The sequence below is a fragment of the Nelumbo lutea genome, chromosome 7 (assembly GCF_056320005.1).
Source record: "Nelumbo lutea isolate HS-2025 chromosome 7, American lotus-T2T, whole genome shotgun sequence".
Taxonomy (NCBI): domain Eukaryota; kingdom Viridiplantae; phylum Streptophyta; class Magnoliopsida; order Proteales; family Nelumbonaceae; genus Nelumbo; species Nelumbo lutea.
Genome location: NC_142690.1, coordinates 35,455,723 through 35,473,962, shown reverse-complemented (window position 1 = coordinate 35,473,962; position 18,240 = coordinate 35,455,723). Strand labels below are relative to the sequence as shown.

Here is an 18,240-nt window from a genome sequence, read left to right as displayed (position 1 = left end):
GGTCCTCTCTTGTCGGGCAGTGTATGATCATTAAGGGCTGAGAGGTTAAGTGTAAGACCATTGAGGATAATACCTGATGGGCTAATCTTGCATCTGCCCACAGTCCCTGGGTGTTACAAGGTGGCTTGGCCCAGGGACCACTTAGGGTAAGTGTTGGGCCCATAGAGCCCATTTGATGGGTTTCAGGGGGTGCACTGTCTTAACAATGTATTCGACCAGGCCTTGTAACAAAGGCTGGGCCGAACCCATGTGGCTGATGTGTAGATCAATGCTTGGGTCCCACGCCATACAGGGAAGGCCAACTGGGCAGCAGTTAGGAAGGTTAAGTGAGCACATAAGCTTGATGGGCCTGAAGCTCATTTTGAACTGGGCTATTTATTTAGTTAATTAAAGGGGCGAATTCTGAGATGGATTAGCAGATAGGATAGGGTCTTAATCCTATCCACTCAGAGAGTCCGTATCTGAATGTGATTCAGATCTAGAAACCTCCTAATGGGATTAGGATAAAGCTAATCTAATATGCAAATAAGATAAGGGTTTATCCTTATGCCTAGAAGAGAAGGCTGATCCAAATATGATTTGGATAAGCACCTCCTAATGGGATTAGGAGCTGATATTTTCAAGTTAACAAAAAGAAGGAGGGGGTGGCAGCCTAGAGAGAGACCAAAAAACACATCAGATCCTCTTTAGTGCTGAAATCAATAAGAGAGAATTCTCCACCCTGCGAATACTCTCTTGCCGCCTCCCTGCTCTTGCCGCCCTGTTTGCTAGTTCGATCTCCAGTTGTGGGAGAAGTCAAGATTGGATCTTGACATCAGTTCTTTGAGAAATTTTGTTGAGTTACAAACTATACAAATCCAACTTATTATTTGTAATATCTAATGTCTTGTGGATTTCATTGTTGAGTTCATAAGGATACACAAGAGAAAACCGGTTGAAATGGTGAATGAGCATCAAAGCCGAAGGAAAACATCTAATGCAAATGTCTATTAGGAAACTACCAAAGAAAATGGTAGTTTTCTAAACACCATTTTTTAACAAAATTTCTAAACATAGTTGCATTCCTTTTAGCTATCAAGGAAAAGCACCATCATAACTAAAATTTTCTAGCACAAATAGAAGAAAACAATGCTATGGACGTATCTTCCAATAACTTAGCATCAAGTATTGTATGATGAAATTAGGTAACCATGTCATGCTTTGTATATCTTCTATTTGGAAACAATGTAGAGATTAGTATCCCTAATGGATCACAACTAATTGTCATATTTTTAATACATTTTTCAAACACCATAGAATTCAACAAGCAAACCACATCTATTACAAATCCAATATGTGATACTTCACATGTTTAGCTTCACCCACTTTAAATCTCTATGGTATTACTAGTATAAACACCAGATCTAATATTATCTTTTGCTTTTCATATGTATAATATCATCGTAGTATCACTGAATTTATATTTTTTTAAATAACAAATAATATGGAAATCAAAAGCAAAGTGGGTACTTAGCTCATTTGGGGCATTTTGCCAAGTATGAACTCAGTGTCCAAATGAAATAGAGAAGTTAGAGGTACTTAGATCTTTTTTTTGGGCCAAATATGGGTTGCTAAGGAGAGCAGTTGAATTTTTTAGTGTTGTTAGTTTCACGTCACTAATAAACAAACTAATGATAGTCTCTCTTGCAGTGCAGCGTTAAGTTCTCACCAGTTCTCATTCAAAGAATGCATGTAGGGTTTCTTCAATCAAAACCTTTGGAGTTTGAGCCGTCAATAGAGTGCAAGAACCAGCGATCAGTTAGCAGCCACTGCGGCAAAGAACTCTAGCTTTTAACATCAATCTGATCTAGCTCGAAGACATAACCAACCCTTGATCAACCTGTGTTAGCTTCAATCTTTGAAGTGGGAACTGTGAGAGATGATGACCGATAGGGTGTAACTTGCAGTGTTCGAATTAACATATAGTTTGTACGAAGTAGCTATTGATGAGGGGTAATTTGGTCCTCCCAATCGTATAGCGACATGTGGCTTCCGGATGACATCTTAGTGCTGAGTCAGTAGACCAGCTCGGTATGTTAGCTTGGAGCACCTCGCTCAGGCCGACCTCCACCTTGATAAGGTCGAGCTGGCAGACCCCGTAAGATTATGATGACCTATTTTAGGAGTCGGCTGAGCTGAGATGACCTAAGGCGACCTGTGAGGAAGAGCTCGCTAACCATTCCCAACAGTTTGCTATCAAAGGTGTCGATAACGCAACCATTAGAACTACTCACCAAGTCACGTGCCTCGACTTTACTTAGATAGATCATAACCCCCATGAGGACCTTGTAACTAACACATTAACACACCAGAAAAGAAGGAAATGGCTCCTCAAAGAGCTCAAGCCCATTTCTAAGGAGACCCTGAACACCGAGGCCTATAAAAAACACTTATTTCTTGAGAGAAGGTATGCACGATTACAAGCTCTCAAGCTCTCTCACTTTCTAAAATACTTTCAAAATACTCTCTAACTTAATCATCCGAGTACCCTCCCCGGGTAAAGACACCTGGAAACTCTGTCTCTCTTGCAGAACAAAGCAGCTCGGCCATCTCCAGCTCAGCCCAGCACAGCTCGGCTAATAGTGTTTCCCTACAGGTCTCTCAAAAAATTACACAACTCTTCGCAAAACAGCTCAGCCATCTCCAGCTCGGCTAATATTGTTTCCCTACAGGTATCTCAGAAAATTACACAACTCTCCATTATATAGCTTAGAAATCTCTAGCTCAGCCCAGACAAAGGAACCATCCAAATCAGCTTCTAAGTCATCAGCCAATAGGGGAGCTGCCAAATCATGCATCATCAATTGGCACCGTTTGTGCGAACTTGTAACAAAAAGATAAATTCTCTCTTACTTTTCTTGAAAACTGAGTAATGGCATCCTCAAGCAATCAACCCGCCAACAACAAAAACAACAATGGCCAAATCCCCACTGTTACCATTTGCCAAATCGACGTCCCCTTGCGCCCAACTAGAGTACTGGAGAATGTGAACGCGCCTCCCCCTGCAGTCGAGCCCATAGCGGCTCCTGCAACGATTGATGCATGCCAGTCAGTTCTATGATCTGGTACGATGTGTATAAGGGATGAGTGACCAACTTAATTCCTGAAAAAGCAAGTTTGCCTCTATGACGGGGGGCAACAATAGCAACAGTAGTAGCAAGTACCTCTTCAATAGGTACCCTTTCAGCAAGTACCTCAATAGAATGATGGTCATAACCAAGTCAGTCAAATTGAACCGATTCCACCCTGTGTTAGCAACCAGATCTAGGTCTCCAACAGAGCGCCTGGGCACAATGACAACCAACATCGTATCAAAGACGTGGCCCACAACAACCAACTCCCCATTAAAAACTGAGCTACAACTCCCATTCGGACAAACACAGCTAGCTCGTCCGAGGAATTTAAGAAGAGGCGCAAGAGACATGCACACCGCACCAAGAAGAAAAGCTAACTCGCTCCAATAGGGAGCATAATTCAGAAGAAGGAGGACAATAAGGCAACAAGCAGAGTAGATGCCCTATCTAAACAACCACACCTGACTTGGGAGTCCCCGTTGGCATTGGAAATTCTCCAAGCTCTAAGGCCAAAGACCTTCAGGGCACTTGCTGAGACAAGTTATCTAGACAAAGAGAAGCTTGCCTTCGCACTAGTGCTAGCAGCTCGAAAACTAAGGCCCTACTTCCAAGCCCATACCATCGTAGTCATGACCGATCAACCTCTGAGGCATATTCTACAGAAGCCTAAGGTCTCAGGGAAACTGACGAAGTGGGCAATAGATTCCAGCGATTACGATAACCATTATGAGCCGCGACCAGTGATAAAAACGCAAGTTCTAGCAAACTTTGTTGCCAAGTACACCTTCAGATTGCCAACCCTTGAAGTAGCCGAGCTTGTGACCACATCGGAGACATCAACCAGTACGGCACTTCAACCATAAGACAAGGTGTATTTCCAAAAGAACGTAATGCAGCTCAACTTATAGAATGGCAAGTAGCTCGCTACATGATAGTAGGCGAGACTCTACAGAAGATCCTTCACTCTACCATATCTACGATGCTTGCGCCAAACTGAGGCAGATCGGGTGTTACACGAGATCCACGAAGGGCTTTGTGGAGGACACTTGGGAGGTCGGGCCCTAGCTCAGAAAGCCTTACGACAAGGGTACTACTGGCCCACCATGAAAGCAGATGCGATCAAGCTGGTCCTGAGATGTAATAAATGCCAACGACATGCCAACATCCTACACCAGCTAGCATGTGCTCCCTTCTTTCTCCATACTTGAAATTTGAAAATGAAGTTGTGGTTCACTGAGCTTCATACCAAGTTATAAAGTGAGCCAAGCAACCTATGAACCAGCCAGACCAATTACCCTTACTGAGAGCTACTCCCTTCGCCAAGCTAACGCTGGCTTGAGAGTGGGGGGCAATTGATGAGGGGTAATTTGGTCATCCCGATCGTACAATGACACACGGCTTCCAAATTACATCTCGGCGCTGAGTCATAAGACCAGCTCGATAAGTTAGCTTGGAGCGCCTCGCTCAGGCCGACCTCCACCTCGGTAAGGCTAAGCTGGAAGACCTTGTAAAATTACAGTGACCTGTTCTAGGAATCGGCCAAGCTAAGAGGACCTAAGGCGACATGCGAGGAAGAGCTCGCTAATCGTCCCTAGCAGTTTGCTACCAAAGGCGTAGATAGCGCGACCATTAGAACGGCTGACCGTGTTGCGTGCCTCAACTTTACTTAAACAGATTGTAACCCCCACGAGGATCTCGCAACTGATACATTAACACACCAGAAAAGAAGAAAACAACTCCTCAAAGAGCTCAGGCTTGTTTCCAAGGAAACCTTGAACACTGAGGCCTATAAAAGACACTTATTTCCTAAGAGAAGGTATGCGCAATTACAAGCTTTCAAGCTCTCTCACTTTCTAAAAATACTTTCAAAACACTCTCTGACCTAAGCATCGGAGTGCCCTCCCTGGGTAAAGACACCCGAGCACTCTAACTCTGTCTCTCTTACAAAATCAAAACAGCTCGGCCATTTCCAGCTTGGCACAACTTGGCTAATATTGTTTCCCTACAGGTCTCTCAGAAAATTACACAGCTCTCCGCAAAATAGCTCGGCCATCTCCAGCTCGGCCCAGCCCAGCACAGCTCGATTAATATTGTTTCCCTTCAGGTCTCTCAGAAAATTACGTAGCTTTCCATTATATAGTTCGAACATCTCTAGCTCGGCCCAAACAAGGGAACCATCCAAATCAGCTTTTGAGTCATCAACCAGTAGGGGAGCTGCCAAATCGTGCATCATCAGCTATTAAAACCCAAATGAAAGAAGATATCACATAAGAGACTACCTGATGTGATCGACTCTATTATAGATTTGCTTAGATTCGGAGTTGCTTCCACTAACCAATTTGAAGATCTGCCTTCGCATCTATTGTAGTTCGAAGAGCAAGGAGGATTTTTCCTCTGCTTTCTCGTATTGCTTCTTTGCACAGAATGAAAATATGGAACAAAGGAGGCTTAAGAATGGGGCATTTTTATGGTGCGACTGGCCTATGGTAATCTAGTGGAACCTACTCTGATACCACTAATAGTCCTTGCAAAGGATACCTGTAAAGACTGTTGGCCCTACAAACAATATTGTATTCTGATCTTGTAGCTAATACACTTGGTTTGTTCCTAGTATAAGACTAGAGAACTGTAGATGACCCAACTTGCAATAAGTCCAAGTGAAAGTATCTTTGTCAGCTCTCGCATATAGGGGTGTCAACGATATTCGAAAATCCAAATTTGAATTCGATATCCCATGTAATCAGTTTGAATTCGAATGATGCAAATAGTCGAATTCAAATATATGCTTTGTACCGATTAAATAATCAAATTGAATTCGAGTACATGTCGATTCGATTCAATAATTATTCTAATTCAATTAATATAATAATAAAATATAAAAGAAAGATACGTGTCTTAAAAGTTAGAACCTCGGTCAAGTGTCTTAACTTTTTATATTATTTTTTATTATATACTCCTATTTTAATATGAAAAATAAAAAAAAAGAACTAATTGCTTCTACCATGATAAGACCACTCTGTTCAAACTTATTTTCATTAGTTGACAGGTGATAAAAGTGCATTAATTACTTCAACCTGCTTCGTCTCATCTCCCCCCATTTCCCTCCCTTGTATCCCTCATTTTTTCATTCCCCTACATTGACTTCCTCCCCAACGTCTGGTTTTGTTGATTTTCATGGAAGAGATTTAAAAAAAATGAATAGCGCATATTGAAAGCAAAGATCATGTATCAATGAAGCAAAAGAGAGTGTCACGGTAAATGAATAGCATTGTTGTAGCTATCATCCATTTGTTTTATGTTAAAAGAAAAAAAAATGTTGTAGTCTCTCCCTCTTTTCCTCTTTCTCTCCCTCTCTCTCTCCCTCCATTTCTTGCTTTCTCCTTTTTCTTTGTCCATCTTCTTCATTGTTTGTTCCAGATTTTATTAGGTTTTTTGTTTTTCTTTTCTATTTTTCCCATGTTCGGTCATCTTCTTTGTTTATAGAAACAATGTGTATCCTTTGTTCATTCAAAGAAAACAAGCTAAGACTTTCTCCATAATTCATTTAAAGGGAACAAGAGGGCTCATTCTTGGATTTCGAGAGTTGGGATGCAATTCATCAACTTTGAATTAATTGAATATTTGATTATTTGATTATCTAGTCAAATTCGAATTCGAATAATCAGTTCTATAAACAAAATCAAATTTGAATACGACATGATTTGATTAATTTGCTCCATTTACAAGCCTACTCGCATATCACCATATGCCATTTTGAGGAGGGGCTTATATATGCCCATTTAGGTTTTTAAGTTAGAGAGTTCCCTCTGATTAAGGAGAGCAGTTGGTAAACTTCACTTGAACCTGCTCAGCCCATTGGATCAATGGACAAGTTCCAATTAGGTAGGATTTTAAGCCAGAATTTCTCAACTACCTAGCCAAACCTTTGGCCATGCCAAGAAGGTTCTCTACTAACATGGCTAAAGCTTGTTTCCAATCAAGGGCCTCTGGCCACTTACCAACATTATAGGCCATTACAATGAGACTTGAACAAACTTCTATTTCTTTCCTTTGACTGAACACTCTTCTAGTCACCAGGAAGAGGTCGGTAACAAACTGATATTAGAGCCTTCTACAAAGTCTCAAGTTCGAATCACGAAAAGGGCTACCTGGGAGAAGGGTTACCTAGAGTAGAGTGAAATCTGTCATAGAAAGAGCTACATAGAATAGAGTTAAAGCCATCATAGCAAGGGATACCTGGAGCAGATAGAAAGATGCCAATGGGAAAGAGATACCTGCCACTAGAGTGTGAGCTATCATGGAAAGGACTACCTACTGCCAAAGTGAGAACTGTCATGTAGAAGGCTACCTACTACTAGAGTGAGAGCTGCTTAGAGTGATGCCATTGAGATGTCGGTTACAGAAGCGTGGTGGTATGTTATGGTCTTAAATGGTTAAAATGCTTGGCTTGATACATTCCATCAGTCTTAAGGCTTTTGGCGTATTGGTCAAGTACACGACGTGACCTCTAATAAAAAGAGCAGGAATCTTATACATTGGTCGAAAAGAAGGGATGATAGCTGGACTTTAAGCCTGCAAGAGATTTCTTCAACTTTGACTTCTTATTTTGAAGATATGTTCACTACTACAAATACTTCACTTGAGGGCCGGGGCTTGCCTTCTATCATTACATATGCAAAAAATGATTCTCTATGTCTCCTACTACTACTAGACTATGATGAGATTCGAATGCTACAATTAATACTGGCGTGCATAAGGCATTAGGCCCAGATAGGGTTCAAAGTTCAAACATTTCTTTACCAACATTCTGATCTGGTAAATTTTATCCAATATTATTTGCCAATCCATCTTCATTTGTTGACATAAATAATACATATCTCTGCTTAATTCCAAGGCGAAAGTAGTGCAGGAACCTAAAGACTTTCGTCTGCATCAAATCATTTGTCCTTACCCAAGAAGTGGTCCACACTATGAAGAAACAAATAAGTATGGTGTCATAATTCCTTTCGAATCTTGATTTGGCTAAAACCTATGACAGGGTTGAATGGACATTTGTATACAAATTTTATGTTTTGGAGACCATTTCTGTTCTCTTATCTACCATTGTATATCTTCTACTACTGTGGTTGTTTTGGTTAATGGTACCCCTGGCAATACTTGCCGCCCAACTCATGGGCTTCACCAAGGTTGTCCACTGTCTCCATATCTTTACATCTTATATATGGAAGTTATCCCTTTCTTTCTGTATACCAATATTCATAATGGTACCTTGGAAAAATTCATTTTGGCAGGACTGGTTTGAAGGTAAACCACTTATTCCTTTCAGACGATATGCTCTTGTTTGGGAACTGCAACTCTCAGGAGATTGCGTGTCTTTGGGATGTATTCTCCCAATTCAATGGTTGGTCTAGACAGGTTATCAATTTTGAGAAATCAACCATTTGTTTTAGTAACAATACTCATTGTCAAGTTATGAATGTGATTTCCACCTCTCTTATTTGTTTAATGCAGCTTAATGAAAAATCCCTTGGAGGTCCACTGTTTTTTGGGTGTTCCAAATGCACCAGTTGGGCTGAATTGATTGAATGAGTGAAAGATATATTGGATGGATGGAAGATGAGTTTACTGTCTCAGGTTGGGAGACTCACCCTCTTTATTCAATTCTTGAATCAATGCCCACGTGTCATATGCAATTTTTATGTATTTCCTAAAACTATGTGTCACCAATTAGATACCATATGTGGGGATTTATGGTGAGGAAACGAGGGTTCTAGGAAAAACTCCATTTCTTACTTGGAACCATATGGTGAAATTGAAAGGTGAAAGGTGCCTAGGTTTTTGCAATGTTGAAACAAGGAACCTTGCTCTCAGCCTCTCATTTCAAATCTTTTATGGCATTTTCTTACTCAGAAAAATGCCTTATGGGTTCAAATTCTTGAAGTCGAAAGGTACAAAACTACTAATGTCTGGCAATATAAAAGCAAACCGGGGACTTGAAGTTGTGCTGGGATGATAAAGTGTTGAGAGGTGCTCAAAAAGGGTGTCTTTTGTTACTGGGTAATGGCTGGAGCATCAACTTTAAACATGATCCACGGCGTTGGAGATATTTTCTTAGATCAACTTCTTGATTTGCAAAACCATTCTGGTAAGATTACTCATTTTATCGACCATGCCACTATGACATGGCAGTTTTATAAGTTGGACTCCAACATTATGCACTTAATCCAGCAAGTTGCTTTACCATAGCCTCATTCCTTCTGGAAGATAGATTGGTATAGTACTATACACCTTGTGGCCAATTTTCTATTTCTTCAGCCCATAAATTCTTAATGGACGGTCTTCCTAGTGGCTCTACTAGTCTTATTACACGAGAATATGCAGTGGTGACATCTACCTTTAAAGCTATTTATCTGGAAGTGCACTTACAATATTGTTCCTACAAAAGTCCGACAAAAACATCATTTACAATTGGACACTTCACGCCCATTGTTTGAAGTGGCAGATGAGTTACTACTTCATATTATATTTCTCTACCTTGTTATTCAAATCTGGTTTGGCTCTGATTTGCATTTTCACCCTAATGCTCTACCTAACTTTGATGTCAGAGACCATATTTTGCTTTGGTGGCACAATGACATATTGACATGTATGGAGGTAGAGGTGCGGATGGGTTTTCTTTTACATGGTACTGTTATTATGAGACAGATCTGGCAGGCCAGAAATGCACATATTTTGAAGATACTTCTTTTGAACCTAGGTATGGGTGGTCTGGCAGGCAAGCAGCTGTTCTCAATCCCAAGAAAGACCATTTCTTTTATCGTATAGAACTTAATGACTTATTAACTCTTGTGTAAACATTACATTGCTATTGTCTCGTTCCTAGATGTGGGCGTTTACCTTTGTACTTATTGAAAATTTGCAATCAAGGCACAGTGAAAATTGTACAAAATGCTGGTCTATGAGAAGTAGACGGATATCTGCCATCCATAAAAGAGATTAGAAGTGGTCCGTAAGCCTCTTGGAGTTGAAGCATCAAAGTTCAACAAGTCATGCCTATGTTCAGAGACCAAGAGCATCAGTTAGTTGACACCAGTTGCTATCCTTCTTTGGGGCAATTGCATGCTTACTATATCTTCTCTGGGGAGGCTATATAAGATTTCATTGTCACAATTGCTATTTCTCGGCAGGTTTACTGACTCCTCCAATGGCAGCAAGTGTGTTACTTCTTTATTCTTCCGGATGACCAAGTACAAAATTCCGGCCAAATACACCAACATACCTGAGAACCCAAACAAACCAGCAAACACAATTGCCACGACTTCTAACCCAGAATTCATAAGCAGCTTTACAAAACCTGTTGCAAGATAGTATATGTTGATTGCCATGATAAGAGATCCTATGATCCAGGTAATTACTGAAATCTGCAACAAGAGCAAAACAATAAGATACTGTCAAATAAATGAATATAGAGGGTAGGATGATCTTATCTACATGGTCACTAATGCAACAAATTGAGATGATTGGATAACAGGCACACGAGATTGATGGTCAAGGTCATCTGACCGGTCAAATTTTCCTTTAGGATAGCTTGTAAGTGGGGTAGTCAATGTGTGTTTTGACCATCCTATAAATGTTCCAAAACGAATCTGCATTTCTAACATGGGAGTTGGGGGAGCAATCGTGACATATTGACCCAACAAATGTGCATGGGGGGTATAACTTGGGTGGATTGGGTTTAAGTTGAGAGTCAACCCAAGCCCAATTCTAGGGCTTAGACCTTAGGCTCAGGCTTACCACAACCGATGTCAAGCCTGACTTTACCAACCCAAGCTCATTCTCAGCTTAACCCAACACAACTTGGGCCAAGCTTGGGCTTCTTGGTCAGGCTCGAGCAGGCTTGGTCAGATCTGTGCGGGAGGATTTTTGAATATGTTTTGCACATCCACCTTTTATTGGGATTTATAGCCCAAATAATAGATAAAAATGTGCATATATGCTATTAATAAATGTCTATATACAAAAATATTTTATACATATATTCATGCATGTATATTAATTAGAAATTGATGATTTTGTATAAATAACAAGCATAACAGTATTTGTGCACATTTGTTCGTGGGTGTTAGTTTAGGTTAATCATGTACATATTGTAAATAATTAAATATACCCTAGGGTGTATATGATAGTACAAATATCGAATAAATCATAAATGTACAATGGATATATCTACATAGGTGAGTATAATATATGATGTTGGGTAGGCTCAGGTTAGGTCAGTCTAGGCTTAGGCTACCTGAGGTTTCAACCCAAACCCAACTAGAGTTTAGGCCAGGCTCAAGTTTTCTAGTGCAGGTCCAGTCTGAAGCCCAAAAACTTTGCATGGGTTATATGAGCAGGCTTGGGTTATGCCTGCCAAGTTGCAGCCCTAGGTGAGGATTTGATTTTAAAACCTAAGAACAACTACTTTGAACAAGAAAATACTTAAGGCTAGGTCCATATCGTCCAATGTTGAGCAGAAACCACTCTAATATTATATGAAAGTATTTACATATATTCTAACATGTTATTTTCTTCCTCTTTGTAACCCCATTTTGTTATGGGGTTCTAGGATAAAATCTATAATGAATAGTACCCTAAGCAACTAGGAATCTATTTAGGTCTCCTTTGAAGTACTCAGCATTGTCGGATTGTAAAGTCTGTATCTCAACAAAGAACCATGTGAAAATCATATGCTGAAAATTCTGAGCATTCTGGCAAATCTCCTCTAAAGACTGTAACAAAACGAAAATATATTGTGCATAATCATCAATGAAATTGATAAAATATCTACATCCTCCTTCAACATCAATAGAAGTAGGGCACCACACATCAGATTGCACAATATGAAATGGATAGGTTGATCTTTTATCAGTTAAGGGAAAGAGGTTCAAAAATCTTTTCCCAGCTGACAAGATTGACATTCAAGAGAGAAAAGTGGAACACATTTAAACAATTTAGGAAGTAAAACCTTAATGAAGAAAAAGATAAATGGCCTAATCAATGATTCCATAGGTAGATTTGATTCATATCGCAAGCATCCCCAAACTGACTCACATAACTAGTGGACTAAACTATCTTTTGAAATGTCACATGCTTCAATGTGTAAAGGCTACCAACCATGTCCTTGGAGAAAATCCTAAAAACATGAGATTCAAGTAGAACATTACACTACAATCCTTAGATTTAGGGATACTACTAACAGAAAAATGGTTAATGGGCAATTTAGGGACATGGAGAACAAGAGACAAGTTAAGCTATTTGAAAGACACACAATTCCTTGAGCAACAATGGAGGAAGAGGAACCATTTGCAAGTCTCACTTTGTGATGTAGCAAGGTCAAAACCCAAAGTATGCAATTCGAAAATGATCGGATATGGTGTAGAGAATCTACAGGCTGATATCATGCTGGGAGCATCCTTTTAGTGTATATCATATGTATACTATCATGTTCTTTTTTCTTTTTATCTTCTTGTACTTTAGAAGGCATATCTGTCTTTTGTGACTCAACAATATATATTACTATTGATGCTTAGAATGGGCTGAGGAAACTCTGTAGCTTCGCTTCCCGGACGAGCTAGAAGATGGATGAATCCGAGGGGTGCTGAGGTCGTGTCCAGTGGAGTCCGAGGAGGGCCGAGGCCGAAGCCAAGGATCAAATGGTTCTGAGGAGTGCCAAGGCCAAGGACCAGTAGGGTCCAAGGAGTACCGAGGCCGAGGACCTATGGAGCCTGAGGAGGGCCAAGGCTGAGGACTTGCGAAGAAGAAGATGTTAAAGGCCCCAGGCACTAGCCCGAGGCGGGGACTCCGACGGTCAAGTTAGGAGTGTGGCAAAAAGGGTGAACGGGGCCCTGAGCTGAGGAGCTCAGACGAGATCACCAAGAAGCTGGAGAGCTTGGAGTAGCGGGTTTCCAACCCAGGTTTTAGATGATTACATTGAATGGGGTAGTGCCTACTTATACTTGAGACCGCCTGGAGGTAGACGGATGCAGACGGTCAGGATAAAGGTGTAAAATGTCAATGTCGTTGGAAATGTCACTTACCAAAATATAGGACATATGTCGGAAATGTCAGAAGTGTCGAGGGGAAATTTTGTAAAAATTAGAGACATTGTGGAAATATTATGAAATATGTGGAAATATGCAAAGATATTTTGTAAAATGATAAAAGAAGCATTAATACATATTTCTAGACTATTATCTTATTCCCAACCATTATATAAAGCTAAGAAACTAAGATCAATAACAAATTAGTAAATCACGATTTACTGATTTATTATGCATTTTGATGCTTTTACAAGGTTATCTGATATTTTCTTTTCTTATTTTTAGTTCTGATTTATTATAAACTCTAATATATTTATTTCACACTAGTAAATAGAAATACATTTATTCTGATTTTTAAATATTAAAGTTATAATACATTATGTTTTATTATAAATTTAATAAACTGATTCTCCTTTTTGTAGTAAGATTATGACAAATTCTGATTTCTGAATCTATTATGATTTTTAATACTAAATTTATAATAAATTATGATTTACTATAAATTTATTAAATTTATTCTGACTTTTTATATTAAATGTAGAATATGGTTTATTATAAAACTTAATAAAAATTTTCTGATTTTAATAAATATTTTAAAAAATACTAACTAGTTAATATTTTATTACGTGAAAAATATTTTATGTTTTATATTATAAAGTAATTAATATATTCTTTTGTTTTTATATTTTGTTAATTCCTTTTATAAATATTTTATTTGAAATATTAAATAGAAATATTAATGGAATAATCTATATTAATATAATATACTAATATATTATATTTTTAATGTACATTAGTCGACATCCTGTCAACATAATAGGAAAAACTGTATTTTTTTTTAGTTATTTGGATCGATTTGGTTGACATTTCCGAAATATAGGAAATGTCAACTGACGTAATGTGATTTTTATATTACCATCCACTTTCATGTCGGTGAGCCTCGACATCGACATATGTCGGGCGACATTAGCGACATTTGGCGACATTTGAAACCATGGTTAGGATGTGCTCCGGCCCTGGGGGCACAGCCATCCGAGGTCGTTGCGTGTGGCCGCATCATTGGCCCCGCGTTGTGCACCATCCTCAGCCACGTGTCAGCGTGCTACTAGCCTGCCTAGGGCGCCTACATAATTTAACCCCCACTCTCGAGGTCGTAGTGGAGGTCTTGGCTGAGGACCTCGATTTCGGCCGAAGAGAGTGTGTCATCCTAGCTGGGAGGCACCAATTGGTTTCTATGGCGAGGGCCTCAGCTACGGCCGAGCTAATGAGAGCGGTCTTCTAGCGTAGAGGTGCTAGCCTCGATTTCAAAGGGTTGCTGAGGCCAATGACCTGTGGAGTCCAAGGACTGTTGAGGCCGAAGACCTGTGAAGCCAAGAGTTGTTGAGGCTGAGGACCTATGAAGCCTAAGAGCTATTGAGGCCGAGGACCTATGGAGTCCGAGGATTGCTGAGACCGAGGACATGTGGAGTCCGAGGAATTGTGGAGCCTTAGGGTTGCTGAGGCTGAGGACCTATAAAACCTATGGGCTGTAGAGGCTGAGGACTTGTGAAACCTAAGGGCGATTAAGGCCAAGGACCTGTGAAGCCTGAGGGTTGTTGAGGCCGAGGACCTACGAAGCCTAAGGACTTTTGAGGCCGAGGACCTATGAAGCCCGAGGGCTGTTGAGGCTGAGGACCTGTGGAATCCGATGACTGTTGAGGCCAAGGACCTGTGGAGACTGAGGGATGTTGAGGCCGAGGACCTATGAAGCCTGAGGGCTGTTGAGGTTGAGGACCTATGAAGCTTGAGGGCTATTGAGGCCAATGACATGTGGAGCCCGAGGCCAATGCCTTGGGCTGTAGAACAAGTTTAAAAGGACTATGTTAAAGGCAGACCCTTCAAATTTGTCTTGGTTATCATGGTATCAGAGAAAATATTCTATATCAGCTTTTGATTCAAGTTTAAAAGGACTATGTTAAAGCATTCTAGCTCTGTTATTGAAAACCAATTTAAAGATTGTTTAGAGGTTGATTTAATCGACACAAGCTCAGTCCTGTTCTTCTGGAATCTCGCCATTCAGTTGAATTTTTCTATTTTTCTCTATACTGCTTGATCTAATCACTGTGTACTCCTAGTTTTTCGATCGCCCTAGGCTCTTGCATCTATCTATTCCTTTGGTAGGCCTGCAACATGCCTTTTCTGGACTGGTACATATTACAAGCGATATTTTGAAGGTCTTGATCCTTTATTGCCCTAGTGTATATTTTCTTCCTAAATCATTGGTTTGGGGATTGAATCAGTTTTTGGAGGATATTGATCCGATCTTTCTGGCTTATGATTCTGGTTTTTTTTTTTTGGACTGCTTTTTGACTCCTTGACACTCTACTCATCTTTTTTCCTTGGTGAAGATTATTGTCTTTGCTGCTGGACCCTCCTGCTACCTGTTATTCATTTTATAGGAACTGTTTCTGATTGGTTTACAAAAAGTTTTATTCTTGTTACCTTATATAGTACTTACTTTGATGCTTTGGAAGAAAGGTTCAAAGTATCAATATGAGATGCCCAATCGTATTGGTAGGGTTCCAATACACCTGTTTAAAGGTGTTTTCAAGAACCTATTTATTATACTTATTAAATAATATAATAATATTTATAAAAATCAATTTTTGAAAAGAAAACCAAAAAAATAAAAAGTACATTGTTTAAAGCACTGATACACCCTTGACGTTGCACAAAGGTGTATCATAACTTTGAACCATGTTTGGAAATAGTCTTCTTGGTGTTTTCTTTGCTGAAATGGCCTCAGACAGGAAAGGCATTCTGGCAGAAAGGTTTGATGGGAGTAATTATTCAATTGTGGAAATTCCACTTCCAATTTTATGTTGGAAGGGTAGGGTCTTTGGGTTCATATTGATGATTCATCACCAGACCATAGTTCAAAGTATCAATACACTACCATTTTGTCATTCCACCCATATAAGCCTCCTGACCATTACGTTTTTTATTCACCCACAGCTCCTCTTCCATTTTGTCATCTACAAATATTGCTAACACTCACTAGCAAGCTATGGCTGTTCTGCATTGGAAGGAAGCTATGGATGTTTAGATCCAGGCTCTCCTTGAGAATGATACATGGGATTTGGTTCCTACTCCTCCAAATGCTTCTATTGTCGGTAGTAGATGGATTTTCTCAATGGAGTTGACCAGATAGAAGTCTTGACAGATATAAATCTCGTCTAGTTGCTCATGGGTATAAGCAGGAATATGGAGTTGACTATAAGGAGACTTTTGCCCCTATTGCAAAGACATCTACTATTCATCTTGTGCTTTCAACCTCATTTGTTAAACAATGGGAAATTCATCATATGGATGTCAAGAATACCTTCCTATAGATCCACTTGAAGGAGACAATGTTTATTAAATCTGATCTGGTTACTATGATCATATAACTATAGTCTATCATAAGAGATCTCATTAGGTACATCAAGGGCACTTTGTCTCATGGCTTGTTCTTCTCATCATCCTCATCTCTTGATTTAGTTGCTTATGCTGATGCTAATTGGGTAGGATGCCTAGACACAAGGTGGTCCACAACTAGGTGATGTGTTTTCTTGGGTGATTCTCTTGTTTCATGGAATTGTGAGAAGCATCAAGCAATCACAAAATCTTCCACTAAACTAGAGTATCAAGTCATGTCTTTTGTCTGTACAGAGATTATATGGCTAAGAGACCTTCTCCATGGCTTACATATTCTTCAAATCCTATCTTTCATGAGAGAACAAAGCACATTGAGGTTGATTGCCACTTTATCCGAGACCAATTTTTGGCCGGCAACATCTCCCTTCCACACATTTCCTCTAGCATTCAACTAGCCAACATCTTCACCAAGGCTATTACTCGCCCTTGGCACAAATTCCTAATAGACAAATTGACACTTCTTCATCAACATAAGTTTGAGGGGGATGTAGAGAATCACAGGCTGATATCTTGTTCAGAGCATCCTTTATTATGCATGTAACATATGTATAGTATCATGTTCTTTATTCTTTTTATCTTCTTGCATTTGAGAAGGGCTTCTATCTTTTCTCTCTTTTGTAACTCAGCAATATATGATACAATCTTTCTTGGGCGTCTAGAACAAGACACACCCTTCAAATCTGTCTTCTCTCCCTTTGTACAAACCCTAGTTATCATATGTTATAGGATTTTGGGAAAGCGAGTAGTGGGCTGAGTCACACAACCTTGAATTAGGGTCTAGCATCTCACCTTAGATCTCGAATTCTAGATTGTAGTCACACTGTAGTCACACCTCAGAAAATTATGGAGTTTGATCAGAGGCACAAAGTGCTCAAAGAAAATGCTCAATTCACCCACTGCTGAAAACCAATTAGTGCATCCCTCTGTATAGGCAAACCTATCTTGCTAGTGAAGAAGACTGGCACTAAAACTTAACTACTACTTTCTACCTAATTCTCCTAGAAAATTACAGCTCTAACTTCCCATACATTTCTTCATGACTAAAGACTTCCCAGTTTTCACGATGACTGTTGACATTTTCCATGCTTTCATTAATTCCAATAAACCCCAACACCAAGGTTCATTTAGCTTGCATTATTTCTAAAGTCATGTTTCAATTTAGTGGGTTGGTTAGCCATGGAATGGGCCTAAATATGGGTTTGGTCTTGGCTGTGGGATTGGGCATTGATATGTGTTTGAGTTTGTTTTCTTCCTTCAGCTATGAACTTTCAGCCTGTCAAATGCATTGGCATCATTCCAACTGATGCAGCCAGGTCAAACCCCAAATATGCTTGAAAATGATTGGATACTGGATATGTTATAGGATTTTGGGAGAGTATTGGCTGAATCGAACAGCCTTGAATTGAAATCTTTGGAGACTCACCTTGGAACTCTAATTTTAGATTGGATTCACACCAATTAGTTAGAGAAGTAACATTTCAGAGAAAAATATGGACTCTCATAACCAAGGTGCAAAGTGCTCAAAGAAAATGCTTAATTCATACACTGTTGAAAACAGATTAAGATTAGTGCATCCCTTTATATGGGCA

The 18,240-nt window shown here is 39.6% G+C and overlaps 1 protein-coding gene across 2 annotated transcripts in view; it reads right to left on the bottom strand.

Moving 5' to 3' along the window:
- Positions 1–9,921: 9,921 nt before the first annotated feature.
- LOC148846075 (metal transporter Nramp1-like) overlaps positions 9,922–18,240 on the bottom strand; it is a 66,535-nt gene continuing 58,216 nt past the window's right edge. For both annotated transcript variants that reach the window (XM_088955388.1, XM_088955389.1), the window contains exon 14: positions 9,922–10,534. In XM_088955388.1, coding sequence (XP_088811514.1) covers positions 10,193–10,534 — 342 coding nt within the window. In that variant the 3' untranslated portion in view covers positions 9,922–10,192. The remainder of the gene's footprint in view (positions 10,535–18,240) is intronic.